The sequence below is a fragment of the Balearica regulorum genome, chromosome 6 (assembly GCF_011004875.1).
Source record: "Balearica regulorum gibbericeps isolate bBalReg1 chromosome 6, bBalReg1.pri, whole genome shotgun sequence".
NCBI lineage: Eukaryota > Metazoa > Chordata > Aves > Gruiformes > Gruidae > Balearica > Balearica regulorum.
The window spans coordinates 30,521,485-30,543,229 of record NC_046189.1 but is presented as its reverse complement, the minus strand read 5'-3'; the positions used below and the strand labels follow the sequence as shown (position 1 = coordinate 30,543,229).

Sequence of the window (21,745 nt, the reverse complement as noted above, 5' to 3'; positions counted from 1 at the left end):
CATGATTTGTTACTTATACTGTAGCTTACAGAAGTGACACACTTAATATCGGGGGGTCCAAACCTGGATATCTACCAATGGAGATGGAGATCAGGTAAATGCACACCTGCTCTTCCAAAGAGAAAAAGCTGCCGTTTGGCAACTGGTTTGAGAGGGAGCTCAGGCTGTAACATGAGCATTTTGGAAGAGATTAGATTGAGCACTGCCATTAATCAGCAAGTTTTGTGTAGGCCCAGCATGGATTTGTGTGACAATGGTGTTCAGACAACACGCCATCTACCAGGAGACTCCAGGTCCCTGGAGAAGGCTCTGGGTTCTGGCCCTAGCAGTAGCTGAGCACAGGTCCACCAAAGGAGACCTGGCAGGAGCTGTGGTCCCCCGCAGACAAGCCCCATAGCGCGTACGATATACCGTCTTACTCTCCCAGCTGGAGGGAAGGTGGTGGTGGCTGCAACAGAGACCGTGATGGAGAAGGCAGGTGAGAGGGAGGTGTCTGCAGGTAGATAAGAGGAATTATGTCGCACCAGTGCCATGCCTGTCATTTCCTCTTCTCTTTTACAGACACTTAACAAGAACAACTTGATACCAGATGATAGGACCAACTTCTACCCATTGCAGCAAACCAATGTGTACACGACAACCTATTATCCCAGTACACTGAATAAATATGACTACAGGCCCGAGGCCTCCCCTGGAAGGACCTTTACCAACAGCTGATGATGGACAGATCCTACAGGACTGGATCACTTCCTATATGAAATTTTTTTTTAATTGATTTTATGGACCAAATACTGGCCCAGCCTCTAGATGTAAATATTGTACAGTAGGGTCTTTTTTTTTTTCCTTTGGTTAATTGTATTTCTTGTAAACAGCACATCTCCTTACAAGGACAAAAATGCATATGGACCATTCTGCAGAGATTTGTGGATATTTGGCTGGAGATGGCTCTTACTATTGCAACTGTTTATGGCTGGAAGATCAACGTTGCAGTCCAAGGCCGACGCTGTCAAGGAGGTGGCTGTGTGCTGGGCTCGGTGGCCACCACGCAGCAGCACACGACACGTGGGTGCACTCTAGGCAAGGCAAGAGGTGGCCTCCTGGGGCAGGGGTGTCTGTCTGGTGAGGAGCATCCTTCCTGAGACAGGGTAGCAATGGTGCACTGGATGACACGCAGCTCATGAGACAGGCTGAGCGGGACTCCATCGTGCCAACAACTTGAAGAACGTTTTCTTTTTCTTTTTCTTTTTTTAATTTTTGAAAATTTTTTTATGTTTATGAAAAAAAAAGTGACTTTCTAGGGCAGTGTTCCCTGTATCTTCAACAGAATCTTTTCATATTACAGGAAATAATCTCCGCAGCCTTCTTTGGTAATATGCAGTTCAGCTGATGAGAAACAACACACAAACAAAGTGCATTACCCAAAGAAGCTTTCCAGAATGTTTCCAGTCTTAATTAAAAGAAAATTATACAGGCAGTGAGATACTGAGAAAAGTAAATGTTGGAATAACATCGGAGACATGAACTTGGAGTGCCTAACAAACAAAGATGTTTATATCACTGGAAAAAAAGATGTGATGATTGCTGCACAAGAGCCATGGGCTTTTTTTTTCTTTCTTCCTTCTCTTTTTTCTGAGACAGTGTTAACTCTTTTTGTTCTAGCTTTGATCCTGATTGCGTCTGCCAAGAAAGGCAACTTGAGAGGCCATGCTCTTCTTGTAGGAAATCACCATGCTTTGGGCTAATTTTTCCTCTTGTTTTGTTGTTGGTTTTTAGTTCATTTACTTTCAAAGAGTGAATAATTCTGACTTTGCAGGGGGAGGGTATTTTTCTAAGGAATGTTTCCATAGTCTGAGATGACCCAGAAAGTCTGCTGCACATTCTTATAGCGTCTTCCAGTCAGTACTCTATGAAATAGTAACACAGCTGAGTAATGTGCATTGTTTGCCAATATTTCTTTAATTTTTCTGAACAAAAACAACCCAACAAACAAATGCTGCTGCAGCTATTGAAGTAAATTGGGGCGGTAGCATTATTAAACAGTATATCCAGCCTTGAAATGTAATTTTGTGTATGTGTGTGACTGTGTCTATAAGAACTGTATTAGTTTGATGCAGAAGCCATGTTGTCTACAACCAGATGTTTGTCTGACATAATTGTTTGGCAAAAAGGAAACTTATTGCTGGTGCTTAATGTACAATTACATCCAATGTGTTAGCAATGTGAAACAAGTTCACCGCTGTTATCATTCAGTGTTTCTAAATATTTATAATGAACTCCTGATGCTAAGGATTTCAGAATGTCGCAATACTGAGCATGAGATAAAAGTACACCCTGAAACGCGCATGAGCTCCACGTGGTCCTGAGCTTGGCTTTGTCGTCTGCATCTTACTCTAGCAATTGCCATGCCCGTGCTTGGCCATTGACTTGGCCGTGTTCCCAGCAGTCCTGTTTGTCTTCGCTTTATTTCAGATTTCGCTGTAAGCTGACACCGATCGGTTCTCAGTGCTGTTCCTTTGCAGTTGCTTGTTTGGAAGCCCAGCTTGGGCTGTGTGCTCGGCTCTTTCACGTAGGCAGCCGGTAGGAGATGAAGACAGACTGTGTTGCTCTTGATAGGTATATTGCTTTTCCTGCGAGGAAAAGCCAACATGGCTCTGTAAGCCTGCGTTATGGTGGTTTGACCAGAAGGCAAGAATAAAGTAGCCTCCCATTTTTAAATTACTTTGTTCGACTTCAGTTTGCAGTGATTGAAGGCTGTAGGGATATTTGTAATAAAGGGGGGTCATTAGCACTGCCACAAGGATGCCTTAGGCTCAGTGGTGCCCATCATCTCCAGCAGCTGTTTTTCTAATTTAGCAGCTCATCCTGCTTCTGCTCTGGTCTCATCGGGTGAAACAGAGGGATCGGAGGAAGAGAGAGAAAGAGAGGTGTCCTTAAAAAGACGTACTCACATTTGAAGCAGTGGGGGCAGGAGCTGATGCAAACCTCGAAGCTTTGTCTGAAGCAACCTGCTGCAACCCACAAGTAGGCACAGCAGCTCAGCGGCCCTCACCCTGCCTGGCAGCACGGCCGGGGCGAGAGCGGTAGGAGTGAAGCAGGATCACCAGCAAAGCAGGAGAGCACTGGTAGCAGGGAGGCTCTTCCCAGGCACCTAACCCCCTTTTGAGGAGCGATGCCTTTGTGCCTCGTGCCGTAAAGAGTTCACCCCGTCTCACTGAATTTCCACGTCCCCTCTCAGCAACACTGAAAATCCTCACTTAAAGTAGTTCTAGCAAGTACATAGCCCAGGGGGTGAAAATTGTTACATTAGACTATCAGGATGGGATTTCCCAGCTTTAATTTATGTGATTGAGAAGAAAACATTGGCTCCCAAGATCACTCTAGCCATTGTAAAATTAAAGCCGTCTCCGAGCTTCACCTTCAGAAGAGTCCCTGTATCAACACATTCTGCAGTTGCTATGCATGTGGCAGGGTTGCAGCTGCAGTTTGGGAGGATGTGAGCAAGTCAAACCTTGCAATTATTTTAATTTTCTATTTTTCCCTTTCTTTTTCTTCCCCCCCCCCGCTTCTTAAACATTTTTCCATTTTCAGCTTCACAGAGTAACACGATGGGAACTGTGGTTTTTTTTTTTTTCCCAAAGTGCCACGCAGCAGCTGAAATTATTTAAATGTTCAGCTCACCAAGATAGGTCATTACTGCCATTGCGCTCAGGAGGTGGATATTTTGTAGGCTATTGGAGGGCAGATGCTTCGAGGGTGGTGCATGTGGTTATAGTTTCATCAAGACATTCCTTCTTACCAGCCATCCAAATGGATTCAGCCCTTTTTCATATAATTGGCAATCACAGCAAGGGTCTGTAGACTCCATTCAAGCAGAAAGTATAATCCAGGAGAGAACGGGAGAGAGCAAAAGAAAGAAATCAGAATGCTTATTACTCAATTAATGTTTGCATTAGAGTGCAGTTCTTTAAGGACAATGTTAATGCGGTGTGAGGGTTGCGGGTTTTTTTATGAGCTCTCTAATGTGTGGCAGGTTAATGACACCATGTACAGTGATATTCTTGCAATCCAGGTAATTCGGCAGCTTAATCATCAGGTCTGTAATATCTGTAGCAGCTTGAATTGCTCCTGCAGCTAGATGTTAAACTTGCTAAAATTTCCTATTCCTAAGACCATCTTAAAGTACACTGGAAATGCATTTAGTTCACGAGCATTGCTTTCCAAAAGACTCATCTTGCTATATGTATTCTTTTTTTTTTTTTTCTTTCATTTCTAAGGCAGAGAAAGGGAACCCTGGGCAGTTCCTGTCTTGGTCTAGAGACACTGGTTCTCCACAAGCCCTTTGAATACAGACTGTAAAATGTGATGGAAAGCTTACAGCTAAGTGTGTAGCGGAAGCGTCTTTAATGAGGCCATTCTTTTTTCTTTTTCCATGGAGGCAGCTGCCTTTCTCCCTCCAGAAGGGGTGCGTGTTGCGGTGTTACCCAGGCTGTGTTGTGCCGTTGCAGTCGGGCTTTACTGTCACCCACCAGAAATAACTTGTGCAGCTCCCTAGTGGGCAAACCACTTGATGATCAAACCGCAGCCTAAAGGAGCTGTTGCTCTAAAGGTGCACTTGTATGTTCCGCATATGAGCCAGGGCTGCTCTTATATATATGAACTGTACAGATACTATAGGAGAAGAATATATATTGTCTTACCACCACTGTTCCTAATGCCTTACGTTCAGAAAATGAGATGGTTTGAAATCAACAGAGTAGGAATGGAGTCCACATCTGATGCAGACGATTTGACACCTCCAGCATTAATCTGATGTTAAGCCCACCTGGAGAGGAAATTGCTGTCCACTGAGATTGATTTATTCTTTGTACCAAATGTAGTGGGGGGAGAGTTATATATATATAAAAATATATATATATATATAAAATGTAAATGTAAAGTTTGTGTAACAACTTGGTTTTTTTTTTGTAATAGCGTATACATCTATCAGTGGATAGATACAGTATATATTTATAATATATACACACACAATATATATATTTAGCAAAATGCCTGCAGAGGAAATTTAGAATAAGAAAGGCAGTGCTGGTATTCAAATTCCACAGGGACAAAGTGAAGAAAAACCCCCTGTAAAAATCTAGTATCCTTTCCATTAGGTTTAAAAAAACACTTTTGAGGTAAATGAAATAATAATTTTTTAATTGAAAAGAAAATTGATTTTTCTAGTTAGAAATGCTGATTCTCCCCTAAATCATTCTGGTTAAGAATGATTAAGAAAAAGATTCTTGTTACTACTTATACTTTCTGAATAAGCCTCCCAAATCTTTCATGTGTATCACTCTATTGTTTTTGTAATTATAAGTAGGGAGTAATTGTGCAAAGAAAATTAAAATAGCAAGTAGGAGTAACAAACATGGTACCATTAGAGGAACAGACATCATCTATTAGAACATGAAAAATGTCACCTTCCGTCTTAAAGAAGTTAGCAACTGCTTTCTGAGTTATTGAGCGACATTTATAAGCCTTGCCTTATAGTCACACCAGGAGGTTTTAGTACAAAATTTAGGGAAGAGAAACCCTGCAAACCCATGGCTTTTGGTTTTCAGAGGGGTCCAAAAAAGCCACCAGGCCATGGGAGTCAGGCACCCAGTGCCCTGGGTGTCCCTGGAGCTTCCAGCGTCAGCAGTCACGGCTCTGCAGCCGTCCCTCGCCCTGTCACTGCGGCGAGCCGGCCCGCACGCACGGCGGGGCACAGCACCCCTTGGCGCTGTCGGGCATAACAGAGAAATACCTGGTAATTTGGGTTGGAAGGATTTTTTTGTTGTTGTTTCAACAGACCACTTTGAAGCCCTGGTGACCAAGGCCCAGACTCGTACAGGTGAATCTTCCCCTTAAGCTTGTTAGGAGAAAACTTCAGGTGGCTGCAAGAAAAGATTTGGGGTAGGTGAGCAAACCCGCAATTTTTGATACTGCCTGATTGCCAGAGTCTTCAAAACTGGACAGAAACCCCTCTGGAGCTGGGTCTTTGTGGAGCTTATCCAGTCTCAGCAGTTCTGCCTGGGAATTCCTCCTCTGGGAAATTTTAGTGTCTGCGTTAGTCCTGGCTGGAGGAGCAAACCCAGCAACCTACTATTTAGATGGCCACAAAGTGCTCAATAGCATTCAACACAAGTTTGGGTCTTGAACTTGATTTCTTTTTCTGTTCTGCCGTCAGCCTCAGCTGCAAATTCACCCCAGCTACTCGAGAGGGTTCAGCGCTGTAAGAGCAGCAGTTCCGCAAGTCCGCGCCACAATTTGGTTTTAAACAAACCTGATTGTGAGAAGTATGAACGCCGCTCCAGTTCTGATACCTCCGCGAGCGGAGTGCTGTTAATTCACGTGCTGCGGAGTCAAGCATTGATTGGCATGGATGGGCCATTAATAATTGAAGTAAAAATGGTTTTAGTACCAAAATGTCAAACAACGTAAAAGCCAGCCGGTGGTTTCCACCCACGCACCCTGCCTTAGGTAACACCCAAACCTGCGCATACTTCAAAGTGATGGGGTTAATTAGGAGCATTCCCAGCGAAAGGTTTAGGAAGGATGAGCGTGTATGTGAGATGGAATTGATTGGATGCAGCTTGTAATTGAGGTGGGAGAGTGACAGATGCAATACTGGATCTCAGATACATGGGAAATTACTACGCGACCACAGAATGCTTGCCCCAAAACAGCAAAACCTGGAGAGTATTGTTGGACTCTGTTGTGAAGGCACATCACCCTTCCTATGCAATCGAACTTGATGGTACTTTAGTATAAAGGTGACCTAGACTGTAATCACTGCCTTTAGACACTGTGAATTTTTTTTGGGTACTATGTATTTTTATATATTGTACAATGTAAAAAATAATTCAGAAATAAAACAGACCAACCTGGCAAGCTGGTGAGTTATTATTCCCCCCCCGCCTGTGGCTGATGCAATTCTGTCGCTGCAATTCAACGCCTCTCCTGCACAAGCCTGAATGTTGGCGTACAGCTCCACACCAAACTTTGGGTGCTTTTGAAAAATGGTATTTCTGAGTAAGGTGCCCAATGAGGTAAGATCAAATCTATCTGAAATTTGGGGCTCCAAATCCACGTGCAGTTCTGCAGTACGCGTCTCCCCTCTGCTCCCCTGTTCTCCGCACGTGACACCAGGTCTCCAAGGACACAACTGCTCGCCGTGCAAGGAGATCGGCTGGCTGCAGCGAGCAGAAATACGCTTGTCTTCTGCAGAGCCTTTCAGGTGTACGTGCTCAGTTGCAATGAAATGGTCTCGCTGCTCCTTCTCAAGCCCTACATATTGATGCGAAAAGTTATAAAAAGCTGAGGGACACGGTTTGATTGAAGGATGATTGTAGCCTCGTATGAAGAACGTTATAGCTCTTGTTGCATTTATTAATCAAAGTAAAGACCATGAAAAGTGACAGAGTCAGGAACATTTTAGTTTATGTTCCGATACAGCTCAAGACTTATATTGAAGTTTCATACAGAAAATTACACCATAATGTCGTAAAAAATAGATTGGATTACTAATAACCTGAAACGTGCTACACCTGCATACATAATACTTTAATCCTACTAAATCATAAGCTATCATTTGGGTGTTTTCGTATTCTCAAGTGTGCATACAGGAATTTCTTTTCAATGCAGACCATTAAAAAGTAATTGAGAGGCACAAGCTCAGTAAAAACAAACTTGCTGTAATAAGATGGATTTTTTTTTTTCCCCAGTTCGTTTGCACGATAACACGGGGAGGCCATTTCTGAATGGTTTTGTTTTGCATCAAGACACCTCTGCTCACAATTAGAGCGAAGTATCACATTGGAACCTGTATCCAATTTCCTTAAAAATCTGTCTACCACAACATTTTTTTTTTTCTCATTGCTCATTTGATTCATTAACCAAACAGTTTCCCTTGTAGCCCCAGTGCATTCTGTTCTCCCTCCTTCACTACGCATCCCAACTGTACCCTTTTTCCTCTTTAATTCTTAACTGTGTGCAGTCAATGGCAAAAACTTCGTTACCTTGCAGGTTCCCCATCGGCTGTTTATTAAGGCAAAGCCTTAGGGCTGCGCTGCTGGCGGTGGGCGGCCGAGCAGCACCCGCTGCGATGGGGTTTGCTGGGGAGCAGCCGCAGCAGCGCGTGGGGCCCGGGTCCGGGTGCGGAGCTGCCTGCGGGTACCCCAGCGACCACCGCAGCACTGCGGCCCCCCCCTCCAACCTGCCGTCAGCAGCGCTGGGGGGTGGAGTATAAGAAATGGAGGAAAAGAAAAAAGCAGAAGGTTCCTTGTGGTTCATTTCTATGTGTTTCCTCCCAGCTCCCTGCAATAAATGCTGTAGGGATGCCCTGAGCCAGATGTTGCAGTGACGAAGATGCCTTAGCCCTGTACGTCCACGTGAATCCCTTTTGCTGGTGTTTTCTTTTCCATCAACAGCTGGAAACATCTGTGGCCGGTGGGGCACTTGCCTGGGCAAAGGCACAGCCAGCACCCGGCGTTACGGAGGAAACGAGGGGCAGGGAATTGCAGCCTGGCCCGGTTAACGTCAGCGCTTTTGAAAACGCTGGAGCAGGGACTCGGATGAACGAGCTGCAACCACAGCAGAGCGACTGAGCAGCTGCATATTGGCACCAGGGCGTTATCAGGAGCAAGTCATGTCAGACCCAGTTAATTTCCTCCTCTGAACAGGCGCCATGTCCTGCAGATAGCGCAGAAATAAGAAATACCCTGCAGCCTGATTTTTAGGAAGGCTTTCAACTCTCTCATACCTGATCCTCATACGCTGTTGGGAGCGGTGGCCGGGCAGATCATCGTGCAGATGCTTCCTCAGAAAGCAGTCAGGCTGTGGCCATGGAAAAGGCCCCAAGTGGGTGTCCTACTGCCTTGCCCAGCACCCCCACCAGTGCCCCCAGCCCCACCAGTGCCCCCAGTCCCCCATCATGATGTGGCCACAAGCCCTGTCTCCAACTCCTGAATTTCCCTCTGCCTGTGCAGGCGTTTCGCTCAGCTGTGAGAGCCCACGTGGCCGCACTGCTGTGGCCGGGCACGGGGACAGTCCCCAAGCTCGGGCGCAGTCCCTGAGTCGGCTTAAATCAGCTCAGCACAGCCACCCCGACACACAGCTCGGCACGGAGTGAGCCCCACCTCAACTTGCACGAGAGTCAACACATCCTCCTGCAAAAGCATCACTTCCCGTGGTGTCTCGTGTGGGGTTTTTTTTTTTCCCCACAAGTGTACAGCCAAGAGACCACGTGCTCTCAAACGCACAGCTCAATTACTGAAAGCTTTGGAGGTTCATTAAAAATGCTGTTTGGCTAACAGCTGAAATGCATTTTGACATTTTTTGGTTTGTTCATTCATAAAAAAGCCACTCGTGGGGTTGTCATTGCACTTGCTATTTAAAAAGCTGACTTTCAAATTAACCAAGAGGAAGGCAGAGTTCAGCACTGCCCAAGCCTGTTTCCAAAACAAAAAACCAACCCAACACAACCCTGCCACCCCACCCCCACCCCCCACCCCCAGCATGTGAGGTAAGGACAGACAATAAATTCCTTACACTGGCACATCTGGAGAGAATCAGGCAATGAGGATAAAACATCAGCCCATTCCCAGGCCCCCCCTGCCACACAGCCTGTCTTTGCTCAATTTCAGCCCTTCAGTGTGTTTTACGATTTCCCCAAACCAAAGAGTTTGCCTCTGGAGAAAGGACTGAATCAGGCTAGGGTAATTCCCTCTGCTGAGACAAAAACGTGAAGCTGGCAGCTGGGTAGCCTCTCACCTTTTTCTGCTTTGCCCTGGTGTGCTCCTAGGGGAAGGTTTATATTGTGACCCAGAGTTTTATCACCCTTTTTTTTGTTGTGACTGACCCTATGGTGACCATCTCATCACATCAACTCAAGTGCGTGTAAGATTAGTTTGCTGCTGTTAAAACCACAAAGATGACAAGGAAGCACTTGGATGCTGTACTCAGACACCGGTCACGTCCAGCCCTCGCCTTCATGGTGCGTACCTCGACTGAACACAGGGGATTCACTCATCAGCTCCGTGCACCAGCAGAAGCAGGTCTGATATCCAGCAAACGCTTAAACCTCCTTCTGGCTGTGGGGCAGAGGTGTCTCCTGGCTGAGGAGCTGTGCTGTGCCACTGTCACACTTCAAAATAAGTTTTTTTGGGGAGATCTTCAAGGTCAAACTTCACACTTTAAGAACCAGCAATTAGCTGGAATCAAAAAGCAGCCCTGGTTTTCCATCGGTCTGGAGACAGTGTGGTGTCTTCCAGACCTGAGGTTAGCATCGACCACGGCAAACGGCAACAGGCTGTCGAGGTTCGATCCCTCTAACCTGCTGCATTCTCTCATTTTTAAACCTCCCCTGGTCATTTCCTTGCTGTCGTGGAAATAATGGAGCCAGCAATGGATTGCTCCCCTCTCAAGCGCAGGGTAATGAACAGTCTTCAGAAACATTTGATATTTCCATGATGTGAAGCATCAATGACCGCAGAGAAAACTGTACCCATTTTGCAGTACTTAATTTACTGTCACGAGCAAGCGATCTGTATGAGAGAGCATAATGCTGATACACTTTTATTACCCTGGCAGGAGCCACATTATTGTTTTCTGTTTTCACATTTCTTAGTAACAACACTTTTTTGTTCATATGTTTCTTCATAGGAGCTCGGCTGAAATTATTTTTATGTTGTACCCAATTTACATGCTGACTTACATCAGCCTGTCCACGAGCGAGAGCCTTGCTTTCTGCCTGAAAGCCTCCTGGCAATTACTGCTGTCTTCTGCTGATCCATCGCTCCTCTGGCGCTGGAGGAGACAAACCTCGCTGCCTGGCAGGGGCTGCCCGTCCTGGGGAGCAGCTCGGTCCCAGCGACATAGGTAATCCTGACCCTCAGCTCTGCAATCAAAGGCAGGTTTAGGAGAGCCCCGAGGAGAGTTTGAGTTTCAGGACACGGTGGGGTCAGTTCATCGGCTGCTGGCATTTCCTCTGCCTCAGCCCCACTCACGGGGGTCCCACTGAGGCGGCATTTCCCAGCGTGCTGCCCCTGGGGAGGTTTGCAGCCCCTGCCCACTGCCTTTCAGTGCCTGGGCTGGGGACTTAGCATGGCTGTAGGTCTGTGGCCAAGCAGACAGACAGACAGACAGACTTACTCAGAGGACAGCCCTTGCCGCCCCCAGGGAAGGGGTCAAGCCCATCCTGGTGCCACTGGCAGAGCCCCTCCAGCCCTGGGACCTGCCTGCAGATACGGAGCAAAGCAGAAAGCTCCCAAAAAGAAACGTCGCTGAGGCTGTGGGACCTGCTGCACAGCGTCCTGCTGAGAGTCTGGGACGACCCAGGGCTGCCCCACTACCATGGGGATGTGCTCCCGTGCTCATTTGGCTCCCAAAGTGTTAAGGTGGTTTCTGCAGCCTTATGCAAGGATGACTTCACTGGGTGACTGGCCCACACAGGGAGAGGAGATGAGAGCATGCTGCTCCTGGCAGCTTGCATGAGGACTCCTGGCATGGTGCACGCTCCGGGGCTTCCCCTCTGCCTGCTCAAGCCTAAGTTGTAGCAAAAAAAAAAAAAAAAAAAAAGAAAAAAAAAATCCCCTGGTTGCAAATTTGTGTTCATGCGGCCGTGGGTGCAGAGTAACATCAGCGGCGTATGTCAGGTGAAGGCTAATGCTTCGCTTCCCGATGAAACTCACTGGCTGCAGCCCAAACCACGCTCCTAGAGCTGGTAAAGCACCGCGGCCGCTCAGCCCTCGTGACCCGCAGTGGGAGAGTAGAGGCAGGCCCAGCTGCACTGGGGTGCTGCCGCCACCCTTCCCCAACATCAGCATCCCCTGGCGCTGGGCTGCAGCCCAGAGCTGCCGAAACACCCGTACCCGGCATTTACAAGCAGCCCTGAGCTTTTCCCCAGTCTCTGCTCATCCTGCGGCCATTAGACATGAGGTATCAGTGAGCAGCTCTGTCACATCTGGGCACATCTGGGCACACCACCGAGTGCCTGCACCCAGCCCAGCCCCCAGCCCAGCTGCGTCTGCAGGTCCCGTCTGCCCCCGTGCAACATAAGTGTCATCTATATGCCAGGGAAACAGCAGATTTCAACAACAGCAAAGATAAAATAGAAACTGGGTAAAAAAGCCTCTGAGAAAGAACGATCATCGGGGGTTCACCAACACACAAAACTACATCAGGGATCCAAGACATACCCTCCACTCTCATCCCCCAAGGACGGAGATTTCCCTAACACTGCAAAGATAAATACGACCGGGAACTGTATTGTTAGAAGAGCCTCAAGTTCCCATATATAGCCTGGAAAGAGACTGTTGCTAAGAATAGTGGGGCCCAGATACTCCACGATACGAGAGTTGACAGATTTCTTCCCAGCGCTAATAGGATATGAGACTATTTTAAACTTGCCCCTGTAAGTAGTCAGGGCGTTATTGAAGAGTTGGTCCTAGAAAATAAACACAGATCAAGAGATCCCAGGTTGGGTTTGTCTCAATTAAATGCAGAATAAACACAAGGAAGGTTATTGCAAAGGGTCTCCTTTCCAGAAGCCTGAACAGAGATGTTAAGGATGGGAACCAGCAAAATCAGCTGTATTGCAACACCCTGAGCTGTAAGCCCAGATGAGGTGGGATGTGACATCGGAGTCGGGACAGTGTGGTGGGGCAGTGGGGGCTGCCACCGCCACCAGGACCTTCTGCTCCCTGGGTGCCCTGTCTGCTGGAGGACACCTCTGCCCCAGCCCAGCCCTGCGTCCCCTCAGCAGTGCCAGACCCCCACCCTAAAACCTCACTAAAAGCGATGCCAATCTTTCTGCTGGCTGGGTTGGGTGTTGGATGAGGCTACAACCATTTAGACTAAGCAACCCCCATTTGTAGCAGTATCTGCAGTGGGTTTTGGAGATATTATAGCAGAAATAAGCTATTCCCCTGTATTATTTTTTTTAAAATTAATGAACAGTGATGGCAGCACATGTGAGTAATCTCTTTAATGTGCAACAACCAGCACGTAAAGTAACACGCACTTCATGGTCAGATTCCAGTTTTAAAAAGAAATGACACGGTGGATGTGTTACGTTGACAAGTATACAGTGGTTTCAACATTATTTTCTTAAAAATAAAAATACATCACATCAGAATATCGCATACAAAAAGTAGAATTTGCCCTAAAATAAAATTCTATCAAATCATTTAAAAAATTACAAAAGTAAAATGCATACAAACTCCAGTAAAATTGAACAGTCTTACAGGTTGAGGATAGTTTACAAAGATGCTCTCCAACAGATAAAACCCTCATCCTTCTCTGTACGTTCATGCAGTTCAAAAAAACCCCAACCATTAGGTGCGTCACATAACTAAAAGCTGGTTTTTTTTACCTTATCAAGTACTTGTTTCTAAAATGCACAGCAGATGATGTTAAACTTGGTAGGGGAAAATAAGATTTTAATCTAGCAAATATCACACGCAGAGAAAATAAATATGTCTGGAAAATACATCCTTGTCCTGGGGGGGAGCAGCAGCCGGCGGCCGCCTGCCCGTGGGGACGCCTTGCAGCTCTGCTGGGCTTGCTCAGCCCAGGCGATGGGTGGGAGCAGGAAGGTCAGGGCACATGGGGGGGGTGTGCAGGCAGGGGCCGGGGCAAAGGAGCCAGTCTGTGTTCGCATCATGGGCTTTGACTGCACATCCAGGTTGTCCAGAGCTGGATACAGCCCGGGGCACCGCACATCCCCCAACCGCCCTGGGCAGATTGGCTCTGCACATCCTTTCCCTGAACAGAAACATTTCCCACCAGTTTGCCAGAACAACCTGCGCTGCCAGAGGGGTTTTCCACCTCTACACCACATGCTGTCTATGCCTCGCAGAGGACGCTGGCCAGGCACAGAACACCAGGGTCCATGTTCCCCACAGAAGTCTCAAGGCTGAGCCACAAAGCCCATTAAACGGCATTTCTCAGGCCCTGCTCCAGCCCTTGTCCCTCACAGCATCCAAAACCACTTCCCAGCCCCGACTGAAGCGTATCCCTGCCTGGGGAGGTACATGGGGCGTCCCCCTCCCCTTTTACAGGTGGGGAGAGTGAGGCACCCCACGCACGAGCACCCCTTCCCTGAGTAGCTCTGTAATGCAGCAAGGGCAGTGCCCAGGCTCTCGCTACCCATCCCACCATCACACAAACCCGCACATCCCCTCTGCAAAGGAGAACACGGGCTTGGGAACTTCTGGGCTTTTACAGACAGGTGGACTAAGGTTGGAGAAGTGGCCTGAGCCTAAAGGGAAAAGCTCCCCATAAAGAAAAGGATTTGCTCATGGTGTTTTCTTCACGTAGTGATACAAAGTGAGCGCAACGAGTCTGTCCAGATACAGCAAGTGGAGAACTCACATGGGGGAAGCTGGCAGGGAGAGACCATGGAAGGAAAAGCTGTTACTGCAGAGAGCAAGTCCCACCTGCCTTCCCTGCCACACCTTGGGCAACCAGCGCCTCCACGCCGTGTGCCACAGCCGTACCTGTTCCTGTGGCACAAATCACGTCACAAACATAAAACGAGGTCAGAACATCATCCTTAAGGAAGTAAAAAATGAGACTGCTAAAATCGGGCTGCAGAAGACATCCCTCCCGCGCAAATACCCCAAGCGCCCACCAACGTTGCACCTCCTGGGCATCCCGGCTGCAGTGCTTCCCTTCGCCTCTGCCCTGCTCGCTGCCCCGGCCGGGGCACAAACCCTCCCGCGGCGCTGCGGGGGGTCAGGCAGCGGCAGGAGGAGGGCCGGGATGCGGGAGCGGGTCCATGCTCCGGGTGGGCACTAAGTGCTCCAAACACGTTGTGATCCCAAGTAAAAGGCAGGAGCCAGCACATCTGTGCAAATATTTGCTTTTGCTTGTCAAAACTTTGGGGAGTTACATTTCTTCCTCTATTTATTAGTTTCATCTGTCTTGAAACACTAACTGCAAAAATCATAAGCAGATTGACATCATCTTCTGACTTCACTGGGGCTGCCGCCTGCTCTGCGGCAGTCCTCCTCTGCCGTGACACTCCTGGAGAAAGCGAGGCAGATATTCCTGTGCCACCTGTAACCCACCTCGCAGCGCCAAGAGGTGGGTTGTGATCTCTCAGACACAAAGCACCCGGCCTGCAGCCTGTCTCTCCGGCGGAAGGGAGGCAGCAACCACGACGAGGCTTTTCCCCCCCTTACACGTGCTCCCTTCCTCCTCCCAGCGCCAATGCTGGGACCCACTTCCCACACCCATGGAAGCTGATGAAGAAATTCTTGTTCATTTTGTAGGGTCAGCATTTCCCTTTGTTCCCCCGCTGCCTCCTCGCGCACACCACCCCCTGCTCCCCAAGCCTGGCACTTTAACAGCACTGACAATAGCGGCAAATACCAGTTCGATACCAAACGCTAACGTACGCTTTCATACAAGCATAGCAGTTGTCTTGCCAAATTATTACAATGATCCAAACTTAGTCTAAAAGAACACCCCAGAAAACTGATGAAACGTGAAAACACCTTTATCATAGGTAATTATTAATATTTGCAAGTGACCCAATAGAAGAAATGGAGATGAAAAATTAAACCCCTGCTGTCATGGCATTATAGAGCAGTTATATCCACTAAGCAAACTGTATATCCTCACAATTAAATAGCACTTCCCTTTCTCCTAACAGCCAATATATGCATATCAATCAATTCAGCTCGTTTACATTACAGTGTAAGGCTACGCAGTCACTTGCTAAGTTTACTGTAGAACAAGCCAGGCATTAACATCCCCGTCATCACAAAACTTCAAATTTTAAATGGATTTGATGAACCCAACGCAGTATTTCAGTGTTGCAATGCCCTCTGGAACCCCCCCTCCCCTCACTCAATCCATCAGCTTGGCATTCCCTGGAGTTACCAGTGCAAACACTGACGCAGCCTGAGGTTTTCCAACTCACTCCAAGGTTAAAGACGTCCCAGTCCCATTCATCTCAGCTCTGTCAGACGGTTGGGAATAACTCTGTGATGCTGTGAAGCCGAATACCGAACAGGCACAGTGCCTATCAGCTTAGCCACTCTAGGTGTGGGAGCTAAAAGTATAAGTTTCAGGCAAATTATAGTCTGCTCCTAACAGACTATCTGATCACTATGTGCAAAATCCTTTGGGCTGCACTTTTTTCCAGCTTACATGATTTCCTGAAAATTGACTATTTTTATGCATATTAAGTACATGGTCCACCAATCCATCCCTCTAACACTGGCTTGGGAGCACAGGACCTCTTCTCCACACCTCCTGCATGGACTCCGGCTCAGGGGAGCAGGCGCCCACGCGGGAAGGCAAAGGAATCAAAAGGGAATTAACGCAGTGAAGAGAGACGCTAAACGGTGCCATAAGTGGAGCCTACATCTAGTAACCCTGAGCTTCCTCATTAGCAGCATGAAAAGCTAGCACAGCTCACAAGAAGAAAGCCTTCGGAGCAGAGCAGAAACCTGAGGAGCAACCCATACTTAAAGAACCATTAGAGAGTCGTCACTACAGAGCACATCCTTCCTAGCATTTTCAATACAAAACATAGCACAATTCTTTGTATTTTAGGGAGCTCTGCGCTGCTGGGAAAAAACGCTCTTCAGGGCTGTGAACTTACGGGCCACGGAGAGAAGCAAATATTGTAACTTCCCAGGGCACCTTCCTCTGCACAAGTTAAAGGCCAAGCAGCAGCCAACGTCGGCTACTCTGCGGCAGTGCAAGATAATGCCTCATTTAGGTACAACACCCTCTTGTTGCTGACTGAGAAATTACAGAGACTTAGAACTTTAACTAATTAATAAGAGAAATATTAACAGGTTTGAGCCTGTTCTGCACTACTGCTAATTGTATCAGCATTGCTTAGAGCTCTCCCTGCGGTCTCAAACACTAACTTCCAATAAAGCATAGTTATCCTAACAGCTCGGTAAATCCAAAGGCGGACCTAATGATAATCCATATCCCAAAGAAATTCCCACAGCTTCAGCTGGGTTACTGGTGTGAAAGGGACTGCTCCTCCTGAGAAGGCTGCTGCTGCTGGGCACAGAGGATAGAATATTTTTCAGAGATCTCAGCAAGCACGTTTACAACCCACCTCTGTCCTGAGCCAGACTTGCTAATCTAATAAAATCCCAAAGCCTGAACATTGTGTGTGTGGAACACAGCAGTGTCCTGCACAACTTTGAGTAATTTGGGAGCGATCCTTCGGTTTTCACTCAGGCAGATTTCCATCAGATTTGCTGGAAACTCTGGTTGAGTCCTGACTGCAGAACGGCGCCTGCAACCTCAGCGCAGGTCTCCAGCAGAGCCCTGCCGTGTCGCTCAGCTCTGGGTAACGTCTGTGTTTTGGTGCAGAGGCATCAACGGCTGCATTTAAGACCACACGCTACAGTGCCCAAGACAGACACAGAAACTTCTACCAAAGCATCAAAGTCCAGGAGAGCAGTGAGCAATTCACATCAACTCAGAAAAACAATCAACTGGGTTTAAAACAAGATGTTCACTCTTCTCCCCTGACCATACGGAGAGTCTGCATCTGGCAGCACTGACAAATGTTTTGAAATGTTCAATGTTTTCTGGAACAGAGGCAGAATAGGTTATAGTCTGAATACTGTCTGAAGTACATCTTCTCCATCTTAAAATAGTCAGGACAGTGAAAGGATTAGAAATATCTGTCACTCGGGACAGTGCCTGAACTGTGCAATTTTAATCTTAATATAGCTACAGTAAATTGCAGAAGCGGAGCTCCGAAGAGCCATCTGAGCTTGCAATTCCGCCATGACAATGCAACTCCAATCAGACTCTTGGCAAACAATCCTTGGTTTCAGAAGACAATAGATAGCAGCTACTGGATACTGAAACTATTCCAGGCACTAAAACATAGTAAAAAAGTTGGACAGTTAATATCATTCATCTGAAAAACGGTAAGAAGATGATGCCAGAAGTTCTGAATGCGCTGGTTAGATTGATTTAGTTATCCCAGTGTAGGTTAGCTCCATCGTCTACAAAAAACCTGCTTCAAGACAGAAAAGATCATTTAGTAGCTGATATAGGCAAGGAGCTAAGTCAATTTTCTGTTCCTACAGGAAATACATCCATTGCTCTGAAAACATAAAAGCAGGGAACAGCTTGTTTTATTTTACTGCACAGATACACTCCTGAGTTGAAGGTATTAGTGGCATATTCCCTCCGCAAAAGGAGGGCAGACAGAACGAATGGGTCTGTGTCTGAAAGGCAGTGCTCAGTCCAGGGTTTATTCCAGTGAGTTTACAGTGTCGGTGTCCCCCCAGGGTGGCAGAGAGGAGCCTCGCACAGGAGCAAAGGGCGCTCGGTTCGGACTCCACGGATGCAGAACCCTGCACACCAGCCTCCTCCAACACATGCACGCACCCCCTGCGATAAAATTACTACGGTAGGAAATCATTCACTCCCTGAAAAAAAATGCACGCCGCAGACAGCATATGTACACACTTCCATTCACGGCAGTGACTGGTTTAGTTACAAACAGTGGCATGCCACCATCCAGAGACACGATTATTTAAAATAAACCTATGTAAACACATACCCTTATTAACTTATATATAAAAGATATATATATAAGTTTTATTTGTGTATACATAGATATAAATATGCACGCTCACACGCAAACACACACCTCTAACACAAAGCACAGAACACACACATGGAAATACTGTAAGTGATGCTGAACTGAAATCTAAGAATATAATTAAGAAATTATTAGCAGGTTTAAAATTGAATTAAAAAACTATTCAAAGTGTCTTTAATATTTATGTTCAAGGGCCAGAACGACCACGTATTAGTACTGATAAAAAGAGCTGGCATTATATTTCCTGTATTATGCCAAAACTCACGAGTTATTTCTCATGTCAAACTCATTGTCATTTTGCCATCAGGGCGCCTCAACAGCTAGAAATATCTTTTAGGAAACGGTGATTTTAAAGACTTGCATTTACAACCAATATTGTTTAGGCACCCGCAATCATAAACTAATCCTAAAACCCACGCATGCCTTAGAGTATCAGAAGAGAACTAGTGGGACTTGGACATCCACACCCACAGCATTCAGTGGCACGAACGGGTCTTCACAGTAAAAAGGCAGTACTGGAGATGGGGGATGAAAAGGTGACCCAGTGGTGGCCTTGGAAACACCAACATTTACCAAGAGTGACTCTTCAGTAAACTTCTGAGATACCACAGAGGCTCCGTAATCGGGAGATACAGAACCATGGTGGTATTTCAGAGGCGACTGCGGGTGCAAGTGGGGTTTCAGCAGCAGCTAAAGCTATCGTTTAAATGTGCTCCAGGGTGATAACAACAAACACCTCTAACAACACTGCAAGGATTGCTTGGGATATTTAGTATGGCTAAAACCCCTGGTACCAGTGTCTTATATCAGAAATCACTTTATTAGAATGTAATTGTAGTGTACAAGCACCAAATCATTTTAGCTTAACTGTTTAATGGACATTGATTATATAAATGACTAGCGATTAAAGAGAGAGATCTTTAAAAAAAGGATTTTTTTTTTCCTTTTCTCTTTTTTTTCCTTTTGTTACGATTATTCACTATTTCTATTCTGATAGAAGACCCTGAAGGTTACTGGTACCCTAGTGTGTATAACCGTGAGTCCGCACACGCACACACATGCACGCACAACTGTACACCTCATTGCTACATCAACAGTCTTTTAAATAGAGAGCCCCAGCTCCAGCACCAGGACCTGTACATCAGATATATTCTCTTTGTGCATTTCGGCATCATTATCACCACTCAAGTTCCACGTTTATAGTCAATCAAGGTGGTCTTGAATGTAAGAACAGCCTGTCCCTCACCCTAATAAAGCCATGATTAAGTCTTGTAATTTCTTTGTTTTTCCGCTGTTCAGCTGTGCAAATCCAGGCAGATGTGCAGACTGCAAAGCTGACTTCCAGTCTCTTCCAACCCCTCACCAGTCTGCCGTTATCACACAGAGACGACGACATCGAGATAGAGTCTGTCGTAGGACTCACGGAAGCAGAGGATCAGGAGCAGGCTGAGCAGACATGATCCTGGCAGGCACCAGTTGAACCAGGAAAACTCTGTAAAGCAGAAAACAGACGCAACCTCAGAGTTATTGAATATGCTCCATGTTTAAAGCAACCAAAACTTTGACTGACGGAGAGTTTGAAGGAAAGTGCTGCGTTCTGAACAAAATCCTGATAGGTCTCCATCGATAGATAGTTAATATGTTCTATGAGAATTCTCCATGGATGCCTTATCTATATATAAAGCTTATAAAATTTATGTATATATAAAACCAATGCCTCCAGCTAATGTTAATCCTCCCTATTCAAACTCTCAATAGAGAGAACAGGGAAAAAAATAAAATCTATCATTGCTAATGGGGAATAAACCACTTCTGAAGACACTACTCATTAGTTCTTTGATTTCTATGGATTGAAAACTAAAACAAATTAAAAGCGTGAGAAGCAGCAGGATTTGATTTTGAATCAAACCTGCTACACAGTCTGAGGAGGGAAAACCAATTCCTCAGAAGAAACTTGTGAGTAGTACGATCAATTCAATTTCAAACTACTTACACAAACAGCTCCTCAGAAGCCTCTTTTTAGCTGTTAGACATAATGTACTGCTCTTAAAAGCCTGTGTTCCACATTCAAGAAATCCTATCGTCTGATATTTGACTACTAATTAGCAGTTTTAGTCAGTTTATTTTTAAACAGTTCACCAAAATTTCCTTTTTTGTAAATCTGTCAATTTACTGAAGAAACATTAATTTTACTGGAAATGATGTTTTACTTCTGGGTTTTTTTTAAAGTTTTATTATTATTATTTATTTATTTTTACAGAATCTAAACTCTCCCTCAAGATCTGAGTTAATCAAAATCAAGACTTCAGCACTGCTACTTTGTTAAATCTTGAATTTATACTGATAAAAGAAAAAGCACAATTTATATTCACACTGCAAAGGATAAAAGTCAGAAAGCCTAAAAAACCAACCTTCCAAAACCAACAATCTTTAACACCACCTTTGCTTGTCCACCAAAAACCCTTACAGATTTGTTTAGGCAGTAATCTTATTAAAACCTTAGTAAAATTTTCCTAGGCTTGAAGACGACCATGTTATGGGATACCAGAAGTCAACAGGTAAATGCTTTGATATTATTTTCATTATAAAACAATACTCTTGCTTAATTGGATTAAACAGACTTTAGCCCAAATATCCTAAAGCACCAAATTTAACTTGTGAACCCTTCATGTCTTTTGTAATCCAGAATTTGTGATAGCATTGGCGCACACTAACACATCGATCCCACGAAGCTGAAGGTTGATTTGCTTTTGTTTTTCCCTTGGAAGTCCCTGCAGAAAAAGGTGAAGGAAAACACATCCAGAGGCTGTGGCTTTGGGTCTCGAGATGCAGTGCTAGCTCAGCTAGGTTGAGCTTTAGACAGGTTTACATCTCCACCGCACTAGCTGGACCAAAATCTTCAATGTACTGGAAAGTTTCCAGGGCTTTGCTCTTTCACAGCCTTTGCAATATCCGAGTACGTGGAAAAAAAGAGAGAAATCTGAATTCAAACTACTGAAAAATTATTTGGTCTAAAAAAGCAAGACCAAGGGAACAAGATAAATTTGACCGAGTTATAGTTTATCAGTAAGCTTCTTAAACACCACTAGAGGATGGATTGGATCAAATGAAAACCAAATA

General features: G+C 45.8%; 2 protein-coding genes across 4 annotated transcripts in view; one reads left to right on the top strand and one right to left on the bottom strand.

Moving 5' to 3' along the window:
* The window catches only part of SEMA5B (semaphorin 5B), a 272,595-nt gene extending 270,254 nt beyond the window's left edge, over nt 1–2,341 (top strand). For 2 of the 3 annotated variants that reach the window (XM_075757063.1, XM_075757062.1), the window contains one exon: nt 562–2,341. In XM_075757063.1, coding sequence (XP_075613178.1) covers nt 562–717 — 156 coding nt within the window. In that variant the 3' untranslated portion in view covers nt 718–2,341. Of the gene's footprint in view, nt 1–24; nt 95–561 lie in introns of all 3 variants that reach the window. The other variant, XM_075757064.1, reaches the window with a different exon arrangement.
* Nucleotides 2,342–19,426: 17,085 nt separating this feature from the next.
* Nucleotides 19,427–21,745, bottom strand: part of SLC49A4 (solute carrier family 49 member 4) — a 64,655-nt gene continuing 62,336 nt past the window's right edge. Inside the window, exon 9 of the mRNA XM_075757061.1 lies at nt 19,427–20,117. Coding sequence (XP_075613176.1) covers nt 20,002–20,117 — 116 coding nt within the window. The 3' untranslated portion in view covers nt 19,427–20,001. The remainder of the gene's footprint in view (nt 20,118–21,745) is intronic.